Below are 23289 nucleotides of genomic sequence, written 5' to 3'. Positions count from 1 at the left end.
AGTAGATGGCGACACCCCTGTCAAGAGTGGTCTGTATTTCAGCCAGACAGAGCCCAGGGGCCTGCACTGAGAGATTAGTGGGTTAGTCAGCTTCCTTTAGGCATAACCCTGGCATTTCGGTTGAAAAACAGTGGCTCACTTGGCTCATCTGTGGTAGATCACCATCATAACCTCGAACACATGGCTGATCTATTCCAGAGGAAGTTCAGGGTACTGAATCAAACTGTATCCAAGGCCAACTTGCTTACTAATCAACTCCCTGGAAAACTGGAGCCACTGTGCTTAAAGGGATCCATTAGGCAAAAGAAAATATGTCTTGATCAATACTTTCATCTCATTAAAATGCTGCTTGTGATTTGCTGATATTACATATGATTGGACTCTTTTTTTTATATGAACACGCTAATAATCTGATTAACCAATTTACCAGGCTCACCGAGGTTAGATTAATTTAAAAAGTCGGATGACTAAAAGGTCGTCACACAATGTTGAACTTACTGTTTGAGACAGGCCTGAGGGCTAAACAAAGAACAGTTAAGCATGTGCCTCTGCTTCACTACCCAGGCTGCTCTCGTGCCTGACTATAATCACATTTATTGAATAACGAAAACTAGGCCTATATTGTTCTGTTACAGCTCCTGCATGTAGCCCAACCCCCCCCCCCCCCCCCCTCATACACATGATAGTAAACACAAAGCAGCCTTTCAGAGGAAAATACTAAAAAAGCCACCACATGTTCTTGTTAAATTCTTCTGAAGAAGAAAGATTTACCATTTACTATACTGCTCCATGGAAACAGACATTTATAGCTGAGCAGTTTTATTGCACAGAGTGTGACCAGTTCTTTCATCATGTTTCAATTCTGAATAGCAATGAGAGATATAATATTATCCTTGTGTCTGTGTACTGAGGGGACACATATGTTATCACCATTGGTCATCTTTTCACATTTCATCCTCAGAGTAGTGGCTTTTTGCATAGACTGTGAGATGTTTTGCATTATAAAGATCCAAAAAAAGGGTCAGCTCCTTTTTTTCCTCAGCAACAACGCTGATTTGCACCGTTGCCATGACCTCAGAAACATGACGTGATTTTGTTGCCATGACAGCGGTGCTAGGACGCAATAAGACGGGGCGAGTCGGCATACACGAAAGCAATAAAGGCGAGGAAATTGTCTACATGATCAGTCTTCACAGGAGCAGATGAACAGAACAACACATTGCATGTCAATGACCCACACCATCTGTGATTATTCCATCACTCAAGATATTGAGATATTTTCCTCAATTTCCAGTTCAGGAAACAAGAAAATTGTGTATGTGTGTCTATGTATACACACATACAGAGAGATCACAGATACCAACTTATTGGTTGGTTCCTTTGTTGTTTTCAGTTTGGTTTGTTTGTCTGTTTGTCAACAGGATTATAGGAAAACTAAAAGGACCAATTTTTAACTTTTTAAGGGTATAGCGTGGGCCAAGGAACCCATTACATTTTTGAGCGGATTGACCTTGGCGGAGGTCTGCGCTCTTCAAGCTCCCTTCTAGTTGTGAAATGTTTTAATTCCCTCATTTAAAGATTACTGTGTATACATGTATTAACACCCCCCACCACACAGATCACGATTCAAATACATCCTGAACGACTTACTTGAGCGTGGACACCGGTAATCTTGCTGAATGGGTGGTTGACGGAGGCAGCGGCGGTTGTGGTCACAGGTCTGATGAAAGGCCCTTTGTTTCTGTTGGCCGCCTCGTATGCACTGGGACGAGTCCAGCAAACATCCATGATGTGGAAACATGACTTCACACTACAGGCAAAGAGGAGTGACACAGAGAGAGAGTTGAAGTTGTGGAGAAAGGTCAAAATGACAACATGTCTGAAAATCTGAGGTTAAGTGGACTCACTGGTTGCTATGGGGAAAGTCGAGCAGGTGTTGCATCGTCACAAAGGGGTGGCTGAGAGCTTCGGCAGGGGTAATCCTCTCTTCTGCATCAATCAACAACATGTTCTTCAGCAGGCCCACAAACTCCCGACGGTCTGTCTTCTCCGCCAACAAGTCACTACCTTCCAGATTCATCACCAAGTTCACCTGGAAGACAAACATTTTACTGTTAAAACTAGTGGTCAAAATAACTGTTCATCAACAGAATTACATATTGAAAGAACAGTACGCTCTGTGTATGACGAATCAAAGGATGTTTTGATAGCAATTTCCTAAGAAAGATAAGCAATTCGTCATGAACATGAATTCTCAAGAATCTAGCATTGATGGTTGCCTGGGGAATTTCCACCCGCGGTGTATTTTAACAGAGTATAGTGAGTGAAACCTGAAGCTTCATTTTTTTTAATTTGTGTTTAGCATTTAACTGAAGGGAAGTTAAGCTTAGAGGTGCTCTTTTCTTTCCCAGAAATAAGTTGTGTATTCTGTTCAGACAGCTGTGGGTGTACTTCCTCTGGTAAAGACACAGTAGCCTACATCCTCTAAACATTTGATGTTGAACTTCCTCTGAAGTCCTGTTAGGTACATTGTGGTCCGAGCAGCTGAACATACGTGCGCTATGTCATCCAAACAGCTGAAGATGTACTTCCTGGCTTCCTTTGATTTCATCCCCGTCTCCGTCTCATGCTCATCTGTTGACTACAGAAAAAAAAAGAAAATGTTTAGTGAGGCCACAAGCACTGAATTCAGCAAAGCAGTTGCAGTGCTCAGTTATGTTATGTTTTTAATAGTTTATTTTGCTATAAACTTGTTCATTCATGCTATGTAAGAAAAATTGGAAAAACCTGCATATTCACAATTTAATATTCCAAAGTAGGAGGACAGGGTGAGTATTCCCATGACTCGTGCTCTCAAAATGCATAGAGAGAGCACAATTAGGACCTGCCCACACCGGAGGGCTTAACAATTCATCACTCTCCATTGACTTTGTATTGCAAGAAGGTGCATCCTTGTCATGTCTTGACAGAATTGCCTAAAAGCTGCTTTGTGGTTGGATGCATTACCAACATGGTAAAGAACCCAGAACAATTTTTTTATAAGCTTCCGAACTGAAAAACTGAGGATACAGTCAACAAAACGTGAGGCATCAGCAGGAAGAATGGGAAAACTGTGGGATCCCTACAATCAGTACGCCTAACGTTATATGTGTAGCAAGCATTTTGTCCAAATGTCAGTTTTAGGCCAACCATATCTATCTGTAACTACCTGTTAGTTAAGCCAAAGCATTTGACAGTATGCAACTTGTGGAATGTGGATACATCAGAAAGCTATGCAGTATTATGCTTACAAGTCATACTGCAAGCTAACTTCAGTAACTTGATAACACATAGCTAACATTAGCTCGCGAATAGCTAACTTGTCCACATCGACTTCACTCCTTGTCGACAGAGTGCTAAAATAATCCTTTGACATGCAGAAATCTAATGTTTTTAATTAGCTGCAAGCATTTTGTTATCGTTTCAGGTGGGCATGGTTTTCAGAGTATGACGCATTGCGCTCTGTCTCTATTGCCTCTTCCTCAGAAAAATGTCATTGTAGATTCCTAAGCAGATTCACAGGATGTGGAGCAATGTAACTGTGAGTATAATATTTTCTTTGGCTTAATCATCTTTCTTTCCGCAAAGCTATCATTGCTTCTTTAGTGGGAACTGCAGTCTTTGTTTGCCCAGAGGGAGGACGAAAATATTTGTTGACTGAGTTAGAGCTGACCTATGATTTTCACAAACAGCTTTTAAGTGAAGCAAAACAAGGGTAGTGGTTTGGAATAAATGGGAATAAGCCAGTTTGCCATATTTTGCAGGTGTGTAAATACTCCTCACCTTTATTCTCCATGCTGTATAAGGTGAGTCGGACTCTCTGTGAAAGAACCGCGCTGTCTTTGTCCCCGCATTCAATAAATGTTCCCCTGGCACACCTTGTGTCTGAGAGATGTAGCGAACCTGTTGGAGATAAGGAGGGAAGCAAGGAAGAAAATCAACAGAAGAAGAAATATATGTTGTAGCTAAAGAAAAAGCAATTTTCATTGGTTTAAAGGAGGAATGAAAAAGCTAAAAAAAAAAAAAGTTATACCATTTTATATTAAATTATCAACATTTGTCTTTATTCTAAACATGTCCTTTCAACAATGAATGCTGTTTTTCCACTGTTACTGTTCATTTCTCCATCATCCACACACCCTCTCCGAAAACACGTCACTGGAGCACTTTACACTGACTGCACTCTTTTATGTACTGATCATTTACAAGGTAACTCACGGTGACGTCACACTAAGTCCCTCAGAGTTAAAGTAACTGCGTGTGTGGATGTGTACGTAGTGACGACAGCTGCAGAGACCTTGAATATGGCACATTCCTGACAAATGGCTAGACCCAAATAAGACCCCTGTACTGACAGTAGCGTGTGTTTTTGATCTCTGACAGGTGTCAGGGTCTTTTCATGTAGACTTTGATAACAAGGTTCCTACAGTCTCAATGCCAAATGCTTTTTCTGGGTAATGATGCTCGTCAGTCAGACGCTGTGGGGCAAAGAGTGTCACGCACAGGTTTATGAGAGGAGACCAGTGAGAGGCCTGGCTGACGTCAATCACACCGGAGTGTAAAGGACAACGACCATTAGAGTTCCGGCGCTGCTCAGAAGCAAAGAGCCGCACATTGGGAGAACGGGGAGGATCATGAAGGAGTCACTGGACACATTCAAATGGAGAAGATATCTCAACTTCTCTTTGAAATACACAAATCTAGATGCAAGGCAGACAAACATGTCCTCCTCAACATGTCCAACCCAAGTTTTCCAGCCTGCTAAATGTGAATGAGTGAGTTTGTGAGTGAGTTCCATGAGGCACCTCACATCTAAAAAGTAGGGCTGTCAAAGTTAACGCAATAATAACGTGTTAACGCAAATTTGCTTTAACGGCCCTAATTTCTTTAAAGCATTAACGCAACCAATTTTTCGGAGGTTGTAGCGGGCTCAGTTTTAAAGCTAGAGTGAAGATACTGGTACCATATGAAACTAGAAAACCTAAGGAATCCATTGGTACCATCCATCTCATACTAGCTGGAACTAGCCAGCATTAGGTTAAATAACGCTCCAAACTTACGCTAAATTTTGGCGAGGATAAACTGTCTTGGTCATTTTCAAAGGGGTCCCTTGACCTCTGACCTCAAGATATGTTTATAAAAATGTGTTCTATGGGTACCCACGAGTCTCCCCTTTACAGACATGCCCACTTTACGATAATCAGATGCTTCAAGTTGCTCCTCCTGGCCAATGTGATGCTTAAGCAGCAGGCTTGTATCAGTCTGTTGCTGAGGTGCAAATACTGCAATGTGTCTGTGTTTGTGTGGGTGGGACCTAGGCTATGTTAGTTTGGCTATTAGATGAGTTTATGACCAAGCAATGCATTCATTGGGATTCTGTCAGCATGCTTGATGAATGTCGTCTGCTAAGAAGACATTTAGCTGGGATGGGGGAGATCACCCTCGCTTATCTCAAAGGCACACTAACATCCAAATATCATAAAACACTTTATGTCACTGTCCATTCCTCCCTTTTGGATTTGCTCTTTCCTTCAGTCATTAATTTCCCAGTACATTCTGATTTACGTCACCAAAAATCGCATTCTTTCACATTCACTATTCATAACGTAGTCAAGGATTACTGACAGTCAATTCCAACAAAGATTCCCCTGAAAGTACACTGACTAAATTCCCCTCATTTCATGTCCATAATATAGCTGTAGCCGCTGTAGTTCAGCAACATCATATAAACAGAAACAGACTCACAAAAACAACACAGCCAGTGTGTGTGTGTGTGTGTGTGTGTGGGTGGGAAAATTCTTGTGACGGGAAAACCCTTATTTTTCCTGGAAGGCGTGTCTCTGCAGAGATCTCACAAACCAGTGAGATCACTGGTGCAAAGCTAAAGCGCCACAAAACAACTATCTAGCAAGCCCGGGCCTGCTGCAGAGCAGACAGGAAGCACAGGCACCATTTATTTTATGGCGGTCCAGATAAAACAATACACGCCATAAAAAATGCATTTCAATGATATCACTCACTGCAATAAATAAAAGTACATCACAGCTTAGACTAATGTACCCACATCCTCCTACCTCCCCGGTGTACAATGAATCTCTTCCACGTTTTTTGGACATTGGGATATAGCTGCTCGTACCAGTTTACAAACAGGAAAATTCCTTCTGGAGCCTTGACGCTTTCCAACCCCCACTAACCCAAATCCTTTTAGCTTCCACTGACCCTGCCTACATCCTCTTATTCTTACAGATCCTCCAGGTTGCCAGAGAGGTCAAGCCCCAAAGGAAAAAACAAACAAGCACACATCATTTTGGTTTCTGCAATATTGTGTTCTGACCCCCATGATCGCACCACTTGTACAGTGCCTAAGAAAGCAAGAGACACTGGGTGTTAAAGACGGCATAAAGAAAGATGTATGAGACATGGAGTCATACCCAAGACTAAAGCATCTGGGCTAATCATAGCCACTCATAACGAGACATGATGATGCTGAATCGTGAGGTTTGTCACATCAAAGAGGTGAGAGCCTCGTGCTCTACTAGTGAAGTAAAAGATGGTGTGACTGGGGGATGAGGTAAGGAGAGGGGAGGAAGGGAGGAGGAGGAGCCCGAGTTATAAATACAATATGCTGTGTTGCATGGAACAAGACCCCTTGCAGAAAGATAAGAAGAAGAAAAGGGGGATGAAGGGGGTGGCAACCACTCAGTCAGCTCCAGCCAGATCACCCTGTGGCCCCTGGACGACACCTCACACCAGCAGTCAGCTGCTGAGCTGTTTACTGGCATACAGTCAGTTGGCTATTTATTTTAGGAGATACAAAATTACAAGCTTTCTATTTTGAAGTTCTGTTACGTAATATATAAATATATGTCTTCAAACTCACTTCAAAGTCTTGTTTTGCTTGTAGAAGCCAATTTATGATTGCAGATGCACTCTGAAATGGTGTAAAGCTAGAAAGTAATATCCACAAACTGCTGGTTTGATGCTAGAAAAAACCAAGGATGTAGGGCTGTGCAATTAATCAAATTTCAATTTAAATTATGACTGTGGCTTCCGTCGATTATGAAAACGAGAACAAGACATAAAACGATTATTGTGTCGCATTCCTTTTTGCAATGACGCTCTCGTTTTGTCCTGAGTTATAAATCCAGCGCACTGCTTTCCTTTCGCCCCGCACGGTGGGTCAGTGACGGATGCTACCCGGCGCTGGCTGGCCCTCGCCGGGTGCATTTCCACCGTGGTCTGCAGCGACTGGCTCTGGCAAAACCTTCCGACCCGTCTTGAAACGTCTCGTTTATGATTTATCCTTATTTATCCTAGAGATGTATTTTGCAACCCAACGTCTTCGATAATCTTGATCTCAATATTGACTAAAATAATCGTGATTATGATTTTTGCCATAATCGAGCAGCCCTACAAGGATGTCCATTTATATCAAATCATGTTGGAGCAGCTATTTTTTTTTTATCATACACATTTTTAACATCAAACATGTCTGAATAGAAAGGATAGTGGTTTTTCTTTCAGCTAAATCATTTGACTTCTAAAAGTAATTCTACGTCATTTGACATCACGTTTTTCTGTCACTGATGGAGCTGTGAATGACTATGAGAGACAGAGGAAGGGCGGACAAGTATGAGTTTGTGTTCTTGAAGCTATTCTATTTCTCTGAAATAATTTAAAAAACCATAATAACTGATGATTAATTTAAAAGAATTTAACTTGTGTAGGACTGGACCCGAATATTTGTCTAATCGGATGTCCGTTAGTTGGTAGGTATTCGGTTATCAATTTTGGGATTAGTTTTTTTTCCACAGACATTAATATATTCCCTGGGTGTCCCACCCAAATAAAGTCTATGTGGTGGAAACCCTGCATGCTCAGCACCGGGCTGCTTTGCCCATTCCATGACCAAATTGAGAACCCTGCCTGCCAGTGGGCCGCACGGCAAAGAGAGACAGTGTTTCCCATGTGGGGTGGGTGTCAAAGCATAGTTCAGTCACAGAACATGGATTCAGTCTCTCAAAGGCACAGGGGCAAAAACAGGGATCCTCCAGGGTGGGCTTCCGACTCTACTACATAACCATTCTGCTAAAACGGGCCGGGGTGGTAAGTTCAGTCATCCCAGAGAACATCCAGAGCTTAAAATTCACTGCAGATATTTTAATTGGCAAACAATAGACGGTAACATGAGAGGTGCAAGATCAAACACGCTGATATCTAATGCTACGAACTCTTGCTTTCTCTCTATAGATTACTCACGCCCTCTACCGCAATTCACCATCTGTGTTGTTTACACTCTATTTACAAATTCAGTCCCCCGTTTACATGCAGTAGGTTCTGATCTCTATCTGATAAGTACTTCAATCCACAGGTTCCTTCTCACCTGTTAACTTGCTTTTTATTTAATTGTCTCTCACACTCATTATCTATGCCAGCGTTATCCCATCCACCCTCGTCAACCCCATCAGCTCCAAGCAGTCCCTTACTAAATTAAGGAGGCTCCCCCCAGATATCTCTAGAGCAAGCCTTGCGACATGCTGACTGGCTCCTGCAAAAACAGATTCATCATATTTAGACTGGTGGTGCTGCGCTCAAGTCAAATCTCTTTCGGAGGTGTTGAGTTATCTCTCTTGTCTCAGTCCTGGGGAGAGTGAAAAATGATGCCGGGCCATAAAAATACTTTGGTTTGAGTGCAGCGTGCAGCGGGGCTGAGTGCTGTAATGTAGGGTGCTGCATGGGACACAGCAGGATCTGACTGAGGCTCTGTTGGCAGGCTTTGAGTAGATAGGACTCCAGGGCAGAGGGAAAGCAGCTCAACATAAGCCCAGATCAGTCTAGTCCTGGGACGACACTGTCAGGGCTACGCTGAGAGGGGCAGACATCCAACAGCTCCTAATAGACATACCATCAATCACAATAATATGCCTTTCTGCTCACTGTCACAGACGCCAGCTGATGCAATCCTCAGGGTACGTACGTCACCAAGGAAGCAGTAAATACTGCACTAATTTGTTACTGTAAAGTCACTTGAACCCTCAGTCTCTTCCTTCATTCAAACAATCCATCACCGTCTTTCTTTCCGTGTGTAATTATGCACAAATGTTTTTCTTTCCCAAAAGTTTCCTCTCCGTCCTATCCATGTCACCCTCATACAGAAAATCCCTCCAGCACCATTAAAACGGCGTTAGCCCTGGATCTCACACGGATTAAAATAACAGATTTTTCCTACTGTACACACTGTGACAATGTTGTATTCTTGTCCTAGCTTCAAGCCATCTGTCTTAAACTCTGCTGCTGAACGTCCCGGTCTGCCTTTTTAAGGCTTTGTCAGCTTCTCTTCCCAACTGAATCTTTGTAACACGTCTTTTGGGAGATTTACACTAAAGTGGCCATGGATCACATGTCCCGCAAACCTCAACAGTGGGAGCCACGTCTGAGTCAGTAACCTGAGGCAAGTCTGTAATAAAAAAGCTGGATTAAACGCAAAGTCAAAAAGAACACACTGAACCCATTCCTCTGTGGGTTGCCTTGATTGTTAAGTGTAGGGAATAATGGAAAACAGAGGAGAAAAAGAAGAAAAGAGGGACAGAGAGGAGACCAGGAAAATAACTGGTTGGGTGGAAACAGAGGGTGTTATACTACTTAGACAGCCACATGGGCAGTGTGGTGATGGGGGGGGTGACCTATGGGAGAAAAGGCTGTAGAAAGGGTAAAACCTATGAATAGAGGGAAGGCCCACTGAGCCAGAGGAAACCAGTTTCCATGTGGAGATGGTACAAAGAGGAGAGACTGAGTCATGGAAGTTGGGACTAGAAGTAAGTTGCATATAAAACAGAAAGGAGAGGATAGCAGGAGGCCCACAGGAGAGATTGAACTCCCCAAAAAATGATGAACCAAGGGCCTATGGCAGCTAAAAAGTGAGTGGTGGTGAGAAGATGGTTGTTTACCTGGTCGTACTCCAGGGCCCCGGGGTACAGGGGCCAGCCCAGAAAGAGTTCAGCTATCACACAGCCAAGGGACCACATGTCTATGGCTTCACCAAACGGCAATCCCAAAATAATCTCTGGAGCCCTGTGGAACAGACAAAACACACAACTGTTAGTCTAAGGTCACACAATAATAACATGTAAAAGGAAAACATTGAACCGTGATATACTAGTGCTAGGAGTGTAACGATTCATCTACTACATCAATGTATCGATTTACATTCCTACGATCCAACTACATCGATATCCAGGTATTTATTTCACAGTTACACTGATTGAATTTGTTTCCTAACTGGTGCAGAATTTTTCATACACAGATAGTTAAATAAAACTGTTTTTGAGCCATATTTACAAAACTTTAAACAGATCTCTGAAGCAAACACTACAAAGTCATGAACCATCTACTACATACATGATTTTTATGAAAAGAAAAGATAAGTATATAAACTTCTTTAATACATTGTTTATATTTTTTATTTTCCTATTTTCACATGTAATGCATTGAAGTGTTTACATAAAACCATTTTTTCTCAATTTCACTACTGATGCATGTATTGCTTTTTGGCTTTGTAGGCTGGCGCTCATGTCTTGAGCAAATAATTATCCATTATTAGTTAATGTTGCGGAATTCCTGCTGATGGCGAGTCACATGGGAATTTGTGGTACATGTACATGTGTATCGGTGCCAAGTGACTTGTAGTCACAAGTCAGCGTTGTGCGTGAGAATCGCCTCGCCGAGCATCAACAGGCTGAGTCAGTGGGTTAGCAGGTCAGCCAGGCCCGGGATCAGAGCTTTGACATGCTGTTGTATCCGCTCTAGGCTGATAGGAAATAAGAAGCACGGCCACTACCTCTTTGCCTATGTGCTGGCTCACTGTCAATTCAAGTAACTCCATAATGGCACTGTAACACCATGTCACAGTGGTGATGCTGACCTGTCAGCACTAATAAAGGTAAGACATGTTGACAACTGTCAAGAACTCAGTGTTTAAGACACCACAAAGCCTAGAAACTGTGACAGTGCACTGACAGCATGATGTGGCCTGAGCTCTTTTCTGCGATACTGTACAGGAGTCGCCTCCAAGCTCATTGAAATCAATAAGACACAATGACTCAAAGACTATCTAGCACTCAGACCAACAGTACATACCTATCAGATAATGGGGGAAACCAACCCTGTGAATTGGCTCAAATGATGAGGGATGTATGTTGAGACCTAGCAACATTTTCCCTTATTTTATGCATACAACAAGAGAGCTAGGGGATAAATCAACAATGTTGTTTATCGTTTTAATAATTGTATCAATACAAATATATTGAGATCATGCTATGATAAGTATTTAAATAGTAATTATGCCCTTCTTGCCTACATAGATGATAGCATTGCTCAAAATAACTCATGAGTGAGAGAAACATGAGTGACTAACGGATGCCATTTCACTTCCGCTCAGCATATACACCAGATATACCCTCAACAAACTATTTACCAACATGACAGAATCCAAAGGATTGAAATAATCTAAAGAACGACATGGATAAGATTTCAAGACAATTACCTCAAGTGACTAGGATTGCCATTTCAGAAAGCCGGACATACCAACTAAGGCCATCCTGAGCTTTCATACCGCACGTATCTAAAAGGATCCAGCAGGCAACGGCTCTATGACGTCTTTGGAGCCATATGGGACCGAATGGTGCGGGACATATGGATAGCAACGGCAAATTTAAGACCTGCTAAAATAAGTTTTAGACTTATTCCTCACATAGTCCAAACAAATGCGCGCAACAGCTGGTGCAGTAGGAAACATAGCAGCAGAAAACCAACCAGGCAGTTATGCCAACCATTTTCAGCCTCACAGGCATGTCCTATTTATAAGGAACAGGTTTTCCCTGGAGGAGTAAGGAGAGAGAAGCCACATATCAACACACCATTGCATTCATACGGACACAAGGCTAAAAGCCCAGACACACCAAACCGACATCACAGAACTGGCGGCGTCGAGGGCCGACCATTGCGTCGCCTCACATCTCCTGTGTCTTAGCTAAAAAGTTGCACCCGAACACACTGCAAAGACTACAGCCAACAGCCAGTTACCACGTATGTTCTGAACGCGTTTCAGCTGATGACGGCTTATAGTTGAAAAGTGTTTGTTTACGTTTGATTGCACAGAATAAACCAAACATTTTTCTTTATCTGTGAGTGCTGGTGATTTGTTTCTTCCGAAAAAATAATAAGAGCCTTCTGTGTTTGTCCTCTTGACTTTAGTCGTTGGTTGTCTTTCTCACTAGAGCCGACGGTGCGGGAAACACCGCCAAAACTAGACCGACAGACACTCACCGATGGCCCTAAACTGTCCAACGACCGACCTGGTGTGTTGGGGCCTTAATACAGGAATACACACTAAAGCTGATCAGTACAACTTGAGCAGCACAACAAGGCATCATCGAGTTGGTCTAGTAGTTAGAGACTACTGTGTAACCAAAACCTGACAGTCTTGCCCCCTGCAACAGCCAATGCACAAGTCCATCAACAGCTCCTATTCAACTTCTGAGTTTGACAGCCTGTTGGCTCCGTCATTTCAAGATGCACCGGATAAGAGCTTCTATACAGGCCTCAATAATTAGCTTTTATTAACAATCCTTCCCTATTTCTTCAAGTAAAAATAAGCCTTCTAAACGGGTCCCTATTGAGACCTTGTCAGGGATACAGTATTCTTATCCTCATGATAGACAACATTTTTAAGATTGCCTTGGGCTGTTTTCAAATTAACAACCTGGAAGAAATACTAAAAAATTTAAAATAATGATGCCAGTATAAGCTTAGGTAATCACAGAAATAAAACCTATAACAGATCTACAGTATTTACAGGAAAATAACCAAGATGGAGACCAAGAAAAGGAAGGGATAGAAACATTCTTTCATTTCATTGTCAGATTGCCCCAAATATTATGCAAAGTGCTTCTGGACACACTGAGGATGGTTCCACGGTGTTATTTTGTTAACATGCTTTTGTTCTTTCCCTTAAATTTCCCTGCTGAATGCACAACAGCAGTGCAACATCATGTTAAGTCACAGAGTGAAATAAAGAGAGCCAGACAGAAAGCAGCAGGTCCCCCTCTCTTTGGTTTGGGGGGAGGGTGAGTACATGTTGCCATGGTTGCACGTCCTAATCAACGCAACTCAAGCTTCACGGCCCTCCTGTGAAACCAAATCTATTTTCCATCCTGAGGATATGAAGTACAAGCTGAGGGGCCACTGAATGCTACAGGAGCAGGAGCCTCGTGACCGTTCACTGCCATGTGCGAGAGCTTGGGAGGGACGGACAGGTACAACAAAAAGATGAGCAAGATGGTGGACTAGTATCCCGCCGCGCATGGATGGACTCCTGCTCCATGTAACACTTAACAGGAACAAGTGGGTTTAGATAATAAATGTCACCTGATCAGGCACAAACTCATAGACAAATGCACCTTTTAGATAACTTGTGGAATAACATAAAAGGTCAAGTTTAACACGCAGACAAAACTGCAATTATCATACTCAATGACCAGATGCCTCACAGCTCACACCTTTACACACAACAAACGGTGATATGCGTCTAAGAATAACTAATAATAATTCATGTTGAATATGAATAATGAATATTGTTGTGGATTTATACCTTATTTCATGGGCTATTTTGGACTTTAGACGTTATTATTACATACTTATATATATTAAAAAAACATAAATAAAAGAAACGAAGCATTCAAATACTGATTTGGTGGTCAGTAACCATGGCAACAGTCGAAGCTTCAAAGCATTCGGGTAAGCCCTAGATTCATTTATGAACATGATGGATGTTTGCCGGTATATGCTAAATATCAGGTTTATTATGGACTAAGGGATAATGTGCAGCGAGCGGGTCATTGTTGCAAAATAAACCCTGACAGGGTGATGCATCGCGTGTACACTGTACATTTTCTCGCTTATTACACAGCTACTTATCAATAATTTGACACAAAATGGTCCTCCATAGCAACAGTCTGTTATACATGTCATCTGTATACTGTATGTCGGCTATAAAGAAATAACAGACCGTAGAATGCTGTAATTGACCAATCGGAATAGAGCATTCAACAAGACCGTGTACTAGCACAACATCAATATACTTTTACCACCCATTAAATGCAGTGAATCAGTTCCTAATGCTTTAATGTGCTGCAAATAGATCTTTGTATGTAAGCGGAACATGTATTTCCTCAGTCACAAGACAAAAGGGTGCACATTAGGTGTGTTGACTGATACTCCTGCGCTGTTCAAAGGTTGAAAATGAATGACTGAGTGAGACAAGAGTTGTCTACAATATCAATGTGTTCAAAGGTTTCCATAGAGCCTCATGTGTTATCGGTGAAAAACACGTCCAGAGGCAGCAGAGGGGGGAAAAGACACATCTTCAAAGAGCTTTCTGCGCCTGCTAGCAGCGTTGTCAGACGCTCTTTTCAAAAACATTCCCCACTTCACTTTTAGTTTAAAGTTTCAACCTTTCTGTCACTGTATACCATCATTTTAGAGATGCTCATTAAGTTGAAAATGGTTAAAATAATAGTTTTTTCAACAACTTGTGCTTTTAATGATTTTATTTAATAGCTTTCGGCTGACACGGTGCTATATGTAACATTTGGTTTTGGTGAGGTCACTACAGAACAAGGCCTGACTGAGAATAACAAACTCTGCATTGGCTGCTGGCTTGTCTTTAATGGAAACTATCACCAACAAACCCTAATGCACAATGCTGAGCGCAGCAGTAACAGCAGGCCCAGCACGGGGCACACCACTGTGCCAAGTATAACCCGCCCACACTGCAGGTATGATATTCAGCAACAATCACAGTATAAAACCCAAACAGGCAAGAGCAATGGTACGATTTGGTTGCCATTTTTTCTCCTCACAGCCTAAAGCTTCCACTTTGTGGACAGGCTCCTCTGACCAATGAAAACAAGTCTTTCCTGGTCAACAAGTTCAACTGTTCACTCCTTCACCTCAAACAGCTGCTTCCCTTTTTCCATCCATCTCTTCTTTTTCTCCCTCTTTGTTTGTCTGTCTCTCATCCACAAAGAGGCTGAGGCACAAGGCAATGTTATGTTAGTAGAACCAACACAAACATGATGCATGGCGAGATCCCAAAACACACAGTGTACCGGTGCACAGAAATGGTTGACCAAGAGGTTCAGAAGAACTCCTCTTATAATCAGGAAATGGATAAACATTCAAACATGTTTCTTTAACCAAGGTTGCATTTTTATGTCTTCACTATTCATAATGTCAATTGAAAATTTTAGTTCATGAAGTTCTGCTAGTGTGTCTCCAGTTGCTTTGGAACAACAGAAATAGGCTTACACAAGAATTAAAGATGCAAAAAAAATATTAAAAAGTAAATACAGCGCCGCCAAGTATGTCAATAGTACTCTCCTCATAGTAAGGACGCCAGTTTTGCACACTGTCCTAAAGGCGCAGACACACAGAACCAACATCACAGACCTAATGTCAATGAAGGCTGATCATTGCGATGCCTCATGTCCCAGGTGTCTTGGCTGAAAACTTGCACTTGAACGCACCGCGAAGAGTTCAGCCATTGGCCGACTACCACGTACGTTCTGCGCCTGCTTGAGAGGAAATAACTCTCCACACCAGCAGGTCGCGGTCGTCTGTATTTGTCATTCAAAGAGAAAAACCGGAAGGCCAAGGACGGCAGATATAAGCCGTTGTTACGATACGTACATGAAATATAGCGGCATTTGCCGACCATTTCCACACCACTCTCACTCAGCTTCATTCAAAGTGTTCGTTGTGAAAATATCTGTGTGTTGGAACGATCAGATGAGATGAAGATGAAAAATGAGAAGAGCCTACTAAGTTTGCCGTCTTGACTTTACTCATTTGCTTGCTTTCATCACTTCCGTTTCTCTTCTCGTGCACTGTTTCGTTTTTGCTGAACAGCCAATCAGAGTGATTTCTCTCACCGAAGAGCTCCGCTGCCAATTCAACATGATGAATCGGCCAAAAAACCTCAGACAAGGACAGACTAGAGTCAATGGTGCGGGACACACTGCAAAAACTAAGGTGACACCGACAGCCCTAAATTGTCCAACGATCGACTGTCGGCTTTGTGTGTCGGGGCCTTAACTATGAACAAATCTTATGGCTCCATCACTGCCTGGCTTGCTGGCTAACATTTAATACAACAATTTGAGTTGTTTGAAAGTGTATTTTTAACTTTTGACAGTGGCTAACTGTTCCCTTTAATTTTAGTATTTGTGTCAAGCTAGGCTAAATATACCTCAGACATATCTATACTGTACTCTATACTGGATAGAGTATTAGTGTTCTTCTCTGACTGAGATAGCAAACAAGCATATTTCCCAAAATGTCAGTGTTCCTTTGATATGCTTTTCTTCAGTTGTATCATATTTTTATCTCACCTGAAAAAACAAAAACAGTGTAGACGCGAGTGATGTTCTTTGCAAGAAGGGCCATGACAGAGCAGAGGAATTATCTCCATCTCTATTTCTTATTCATGGCCATTATCTCACAGTCCAAAAATAGTTCTCTGATCCTCCCTGCTCTGTCCTCACAGGGAGGAACGGGGTGTAAAGTGGCATCCAACCAGCTCACGCAGAGAACAGCAAATAAGGGTGGCTACACAGGGAGGGGGTCATTGTCATTGCATGTTTACGCAGGCCTTTCAGTAAGCTTGTTCTGATAAATCAACTAATTTGGGCTACAGTGCAGTTGGCATAAGCTTGACCACAAAGACAAACTGACTCACAGTGACTCCATGATGGAAGTATGGAGCTTTACCGCACGTCTCTTCCAGGAACTGTAATTCCACACACTCTCAGGGCACTCTGCATTATTCAGAGGAACACAGAGGCAGTGCAGCACAGGCGGATGTAGCACTTGCACTCTGATCTGCCCAGACCTTAGATTAAGGATACAAGGCTTTAGACACGTTTTACAGATGTTAACCATTCAATGTGCTGACATGGAGCCAGTGTTTAAGAAAGACTTCATTTTCCAGCTCAGGTGGACTGAGCTTCTTCTCTACCTTTTTTCTGTTTGAATCAAAGTATTTTGAATTCAGCTGTACAAGATAACAAGAACCCTGGCCTTAAAAATAAAAGGGGCAATTTTAAAACAATGTCACTCAAAGCCATCGCGGACTTTTGGAGTCCTCCAAACCAACAAACCAACGCGGTGAAAACATAACTTCCTTCCTAGGCGTTTGGCCTTGTTGGAGGTAACAAACATGCTTTTGTAATTTTATGAGGAAACAAATTATTCTAATGATGTTAAAGTAATAATCTCTAAGATTCACATTTAAATAAATGTATATTAAGTCACTATCTATCGCCGAATGCGGTAACACAATGGTGATTGAGCCTATGGCCCACTGTTGAAAGACCTTGCATCTGCAGTATTACAAACTGGGCAACACTGTCTGGCTCTCTGGGAAGTGGGGATCCAAAAACACACTTGCAATTATCACTTTTCGTCAGGTGCCACCAAAGAGGACGAAACAGAGATCTTCAAGGTTGTAACTTTTAAACAAAGCCAACAAACAACCCACAAATTATTAAATCAACAAAAATCTCTTTTAAGTCTAACATTTACCAGAATGCATGGTAAACGTAGCAATCAGCAATTTACAGCCTTGACAACTGTTGCCAACTACATGGCCTTAGTCATGAAGGATGCCGTTTTCAAGGTGAAGTCTCACAAGTACTTCATGGACATTACACCCCAAAGCCATTCATTTATGAAAATACCACCAAGGACATACAGGCTTTCATTTTCCTCTGTTAATATGTTATGTTATGTTTGTTAAACTACCAACTCAAACCAGGCATGCCGGAAAGGCTGGTATCACAGCACACTGTGCTGAACTGTGTCTGTCCACTGTGGTATTATCATTAATTCTGCAAGATTATTCTAACAATATTTGTACTATAACACACTGGCCAAAGCCCACAATTAAATGCCAAGTGAGTCAAGTTTGCACACATTTAATGTAACACAAAAACTAATTTGCAGCTTTGCAAGAGGACAGCCAAACTGCTCTTTCATAAAAAGAGTTCTTAGCTGCTCTGGTTCACTGCAGCAGTTCTTGCTATTCATACCAGCAACATATTATATTAAAACAATGTGACCATTGGCACAACACCAGCAAAGTAATTTGTTGCAGCTGGAAATAAGAAACGGTGTAGGTCAGCATGTGACACAGATTGGCAAAACAACAAGTTCAGCAATGTGATCAGCAATGAGCCTTTAGCATGTGAGCACGAGTTTGAGATATTCTGGTAAACCTTAAGGGAGTTGCTTCTGTCACAGATCCAACATGAAGTTAAAAAATGTATTATTATCAATAGGGATACTGATTTGACACAGCATCAAAGTGGACTGAAAACCAAATGATCACGTCTTGTTAACAAAATACAAGATGTTGCAAAAAACACCATCATGAGAACTAACCGTGATGCATAATTTAGGTTCTTGCTAACTGACAGACTGAAAGCTACTTAGGTCATAAGAATAAATACCTCGAAACACTCATTAGCCTGAAACCCAAAGAAGTACACGGTTCATAAAAAGGGAGACTCTTGTGTGCCCACAAGTTTCGAAGGGGGATTACTTGCTCATTCAGTAAAAATGCCAGAGTCCGACCTACTTTTTAGGGAAAGGGTAATCTAGTAGTCTTAGTCCAAATATTCCATGTGTGGAAAGGAGAATGAACTACAGCTTGTGGTTTACATAGAGGTACTGGTCCATCTTGGACAATCTAGAGTTGACCTTTCCAGACCTTTTCAGCCTTTCTACGTCTATGCTTAATTGTTACATACTGGAACACACAACAAACAAATAAGTGTTAACTGTAATAATGCAAAACGGTCTAATGCAATACATTCTAAATTAGAGTTGCAACGATTAATCGATTAGTTGTCAACTATCAAATTAATCTGAAACTATTTTGATAATCAATTAATCGGTTTGAGTAATTTTTTAATAAAAAAAAAAAAAGTCAAATTTTGTGTAATTTTCTTTACTCCTCTATGACAGTAAACTGAATATCTTTAGGTTGTGGACAAAACAAGACATTTGAGGAAGACATCTTAGGCTTTGGGAAACACTGATCAATGTTTTTCATAATTTTCTGACATTTTAAAGACCAAACAACTAGCTGATTAATCAAGACAATAATCTACAGATTAATCGACAATGAAAATAATGGTTAGTTGCAGCCCTATTCTAATATGTTGTAAAATTCAAATAATTACAAATTAGAATGAAAAAGTGAAAGGACACTGCACTTGCACATCCAAATAATTTACTACCATATCTCATTTCTATCTAATCTAAACCTGCCTAAACCATTTTCCTGTTATTTTTAATTATTTAGTTGAATATGTATCTAAAAACTGTATAAACGCGGCCCATTCTAGAAAATTGAGCTCCGAGAGATCCAACTTAGCTGAAATCAGGGTGAAATTACGAGCAGCCACTGGCCAAATGCATGTAAATTGTGGAAGTGGCAGGTGTATCTGTCAAACTTATTGGTTTGAGTGGCTGATGGATTTGAGGTATCCACCAGCCACTTTAGATAGCCAAACACACACAAACACAAACGGACATATGAAAATCAAAACAGCTGACGTTAGAGCTGGTTGACCTTGAGTGAGTAAGTGAGAGCTCTGTAGTATTTCAAGCTGTCCCTATTTCATTCTGGCTGCCTATGTGCTTCACCATCTATAGAAGTCAAAGCCCACTGGCCGGCGTCCCAGGAGCTATTTTAAGCAACCCTTCACTCTTAGCCTCAGCAACGCTGTTCCCTCACAGTATGCTTTGCATACTCCTGTCTGCGACAAGGTACAAACTACAAAGGAAACCCATTTTTACAAAGCATTTTTCATCTATTAGTATTACTAATCAACTGTATCCTGACAGGAGAATCAAATCAGGAATAAAATCCAAATATTCAGTTATGGTCATACTGAAGTATCTACTGAAGTCCTTTTGACCTGCCAAAGGACTACAGATGCAAATTAGCTCAAAGCTATAATCTGGTACGGTGCATCAACTGGTGACACTTGTGTTTTAAACTGTACATGGGCCCTTTTAAATCAAATAAATACATAAATATGTAATGAATATAAGGAAACTGCCCCTCTGCCCATAGCCTATGACAAGTATTATGCATAATATAACTCATATTTTACATATTTCTGAACACTGGCATAAACAAAGCCTGATGAAAACTCTGCATAACTCTGACGGGGATGGGTATAATATGGTAAGTATCTTTTCTTTTCTTTTTTTACTTCAGGATAAAATGTGTTTGCCACATTAAGTCACTCGTTTATCGAACCATCTTCCAATCTGTGAATGAAAATACAACACCTGCGAGAAACTCCCAGTCACTAAGGTTTGACAGAACTGACAAACAGCGTTGAAGCAGCTGCACTGTTCACTTCCTCCCCCGCAAAAGTACAGCACAGCACGACAGTTCTATTTTGAGCAACTTCCTGAAACTACGTGCGTAGTACGATACGACAATTCACAAGAATGATGAAAAGATTAATGTGTGGAATGAAGAGAGAATGCAATAATTAGGTGTCATTGACAAATATATTTCCCCACAATTTCCATTAAACTATGGCCAAGGAATGGGTCAAAGCAAGTATTGTCTTCTCACTTTAGCCGGTGAGAAAAGCTACGGTAAATGCAATAGAGAGAGACATCAAATCGTCCATTTGCATTTATTTTCATCGACAGTATTTCTGTCCCTTGCGGGGCATACTGCTTCACTGGTTCAGTGTGCAGGCAGTGGGAATTATTCAAATGCAATGTAAATGCCTTTCACCAAAAACAGCTAGCACTGACCTGAATGTGGCTCATAAATCCTGCTCACTTCTTCCCAGCCTCAGAAACCAAGACAAAAAAGCATGAACAATCTGTACCGCAAAATCCATTGACTTAATCTCGCCATCTGAGTAGATCTCAGATATTCTTACCATGCCAAGCTGTAAGAAACCGTGACCAGGAGACTTCAAATGTGGACATTCCTAATAGTTATTGCTTAGGACAGGGACAGCACATGTTGAAACACAAACTGCTGTTAAGTATCTACTACGCCCCGACTGTTTCCATCTATTGATCAAATATATAAAATTGCTCATCTGTTTTTGACATGCTTTATTTTATTAATTTTTGGTAATATTGTAATGGTGTGCTATATTGGCCAGGTCTCCCTCGAAAAAGAGATTTTAATCTCAAGGGACTTCCTGGTTATCTAAATGTTAAATAAAATAAATAGAATAGATGCCTCATGGTTTTCGGATCTGCTTAATTTTGACATGCTCTGTCAGAGCAATACGTCTACACCTCCATTACACAGGTTCATTAAATGTCCAAGTCTAGATCTAAATTGACCTTTTCAAGTTTGTTACAAACGTACGGTGAAGTTAAAGTACAGTCTCTTGACTTGATCACATCACAACTCGTGAAAATTAGATACTGACTTGAGGGTGAGGCGAGGTACAAAGAGTTTGTGAGAGAAGAGATGGGGAGAATTGATCAGGCAGAGTAAAACCACAAACTACATCAATCACTCCACAGTATCAAGCTGCTGCAGAGTCGACATCTTACCTATTATAGGATGTCATCAGAAAGGAAGACCCACTGGCACGGTAGAAAGAGTACAAGGGCCGCTGTCCTCTTATGGTAAATGTTGCCTGCTAGTATGGATCTATGCCACCATTGTGAATGTTTTAAGTGCAGTATTGTTTCTCCAAACCACAGTGCAGTAGACTTAAACGTGCTTCTTTCTTGCCAGAAATCTTTATGTTCAGATGTTCTGTTGCACCGTATATATTATTTAAGCATTGCATTTGTTTAGGCCAAAATCCAAAGAATATTTAGGCGATACTAATTTTACTTGGGTGCACCCTGGAACATTATCTTAACAGGTTTTACTGGTATTTTGTTTTCCATTTTTATTGTTAAATTAATCTCTTTGCTGTTTTTAAACCTTGTATCCGACTGCACCTGTCTGTGGAGGCACACAGACATTCAGCAACACATATTGCTGGCCAAAGCAAACACACATGTATAATGCAGTCTACTGTACTCTCCACAGTAATGCCACCAATTACAAATATAATATCCTTACATTCTATTTCCAGAACGACCAAGAGCACAACCTAATATATAATAATCTATTTGCATGTACAAATAGAGGCAAATGTTATGACCATTGCTAGATTTGGTTGAATATGCCCCTTTTCCATGAGCTCAATGTAGCACACTATGCATTTCCACTGTGTCCTCACAGCAGTGGGTCACTAGCAGAGGGACAGCCCAATGCAGGTATCCTAACTGTAAAGACTCATTCATTGTTCATTCCTTGTGCCTTAGGAGAGGTTCAAGAAAGCCGTATAATAATGTATTAGCTAGTGGGTCAGTTGTGATATGACTTGGTTGAATCCCTAATGATCACAGTGTACCCCAGCTGCCAAGGGTTGAATTTAAATCATTTAATAACCATTAGTCATGCCACTTCTAGTTGCTAGGATTAACTAGGTCAAGCTGCACAAAACAAATTACTGGACATCATCTGAGGACACTATTAGTGCAAAATGGCTTACTTTATATCTTCTTATCATCTCAGAATCTCAGAGTCTCTATACAAAACAGGAAAAGGTACAAACCAAACAGCAAACTGGGTCAGCCTCTTACCCAACAGTTGAAACCATTTCAGGCCTGTTTTTCTAATCAAACCAAAGCACTCATAATATAATGCCAAAGGTAATTTGTTCCGCTGGTTTTCCAAGTGCACATCCAAGACCAGAAACACAGCGCCCTTCTAACATCAACATTAGGTACTGTATCTACTGCCATGTCGTAGCCTAGAGCCTGTAACAGCATACTTATGTTTGGAATGGCATTCAGTCATTTCTCTCACAGCCTTTTCTTGACTTAATCTAACTGTTCACACCATGTTTTAATGTCAGTTTTCAAATATTTGCCTATCCATTCTTTTTCTATCATAGCATAATATCTGTTATTCCTTTCAACTCCTAAGGTCAAGCCGCTTCGCCCTGAATACAAATAATACCAGAAATATCCACAAACTTATTTTTTTCTTAATTTTTTAAAGTCTTGCAGAACACAGCTTTCTTTCCCAGGCAGTTGGGACATGAACAGTGAGTCTATAGTCTGCTAGTAAAC

General features: G+C 41.2%; 1 protein-coding gene across 4 annotated transcripts in view; it reads right to left on the bottom strand.

Moving 5' to 3' along the window:
* The window catches only part of hipk3b (homeodomain interacting protein kinase 3b), a 44542-nt gene that overhangs the window by 8279 nt on the left and 12974 nt on the right, over positions 1–23289 (bottom strand). For all 4 annotated transcript variants that reach the window (XM_074613553.1, XM_074613571.1, XM_074613561.1 and 1 more), the window contains exons 3-7: positions 9987–10110; positions 3823–3942; positions 2555–2641; positions 1908–2092; positions 1651–1810 (exon numbers count right to left, since the gene is read on the bottom strand). In XM_074613553.1, coding sequence (XP_074469654.1) covers positions 1651–1810; positions 1908–2092; positions 2555–2641; positions 3823–3942; positions 9987–10110 — 676 coding nt within the window. The remainder of the gene's footprint in view (positions 1–1650; positions 1811–1907; positions 2093–2554; positions 2642–3822; positions 3943–9986; positions 10111–23289) is intronic.

The sequence above is a fragment of the Sebastes fasciatus genome, chromosome 2 (assembly GCF_043250625.1).
Source record: "Sebastes fasciatus isolate fSebFas1 chromosome 2, fSebFas1.pri, whole genome shotgun sequence".
Classification (NCBI taxonomy): domain Eukaryota; kingdom Metazoa; phylum Chordata; class Actinopteri; order Perciformes; family Sebastidae; genus Sebastes; species Sebastes fasciatus.
The sequence above is the reverse complement of the archived record's forward strand: the minus strand, read 5'-3'. Positions and strand labels throughout refer to the sequence as shown.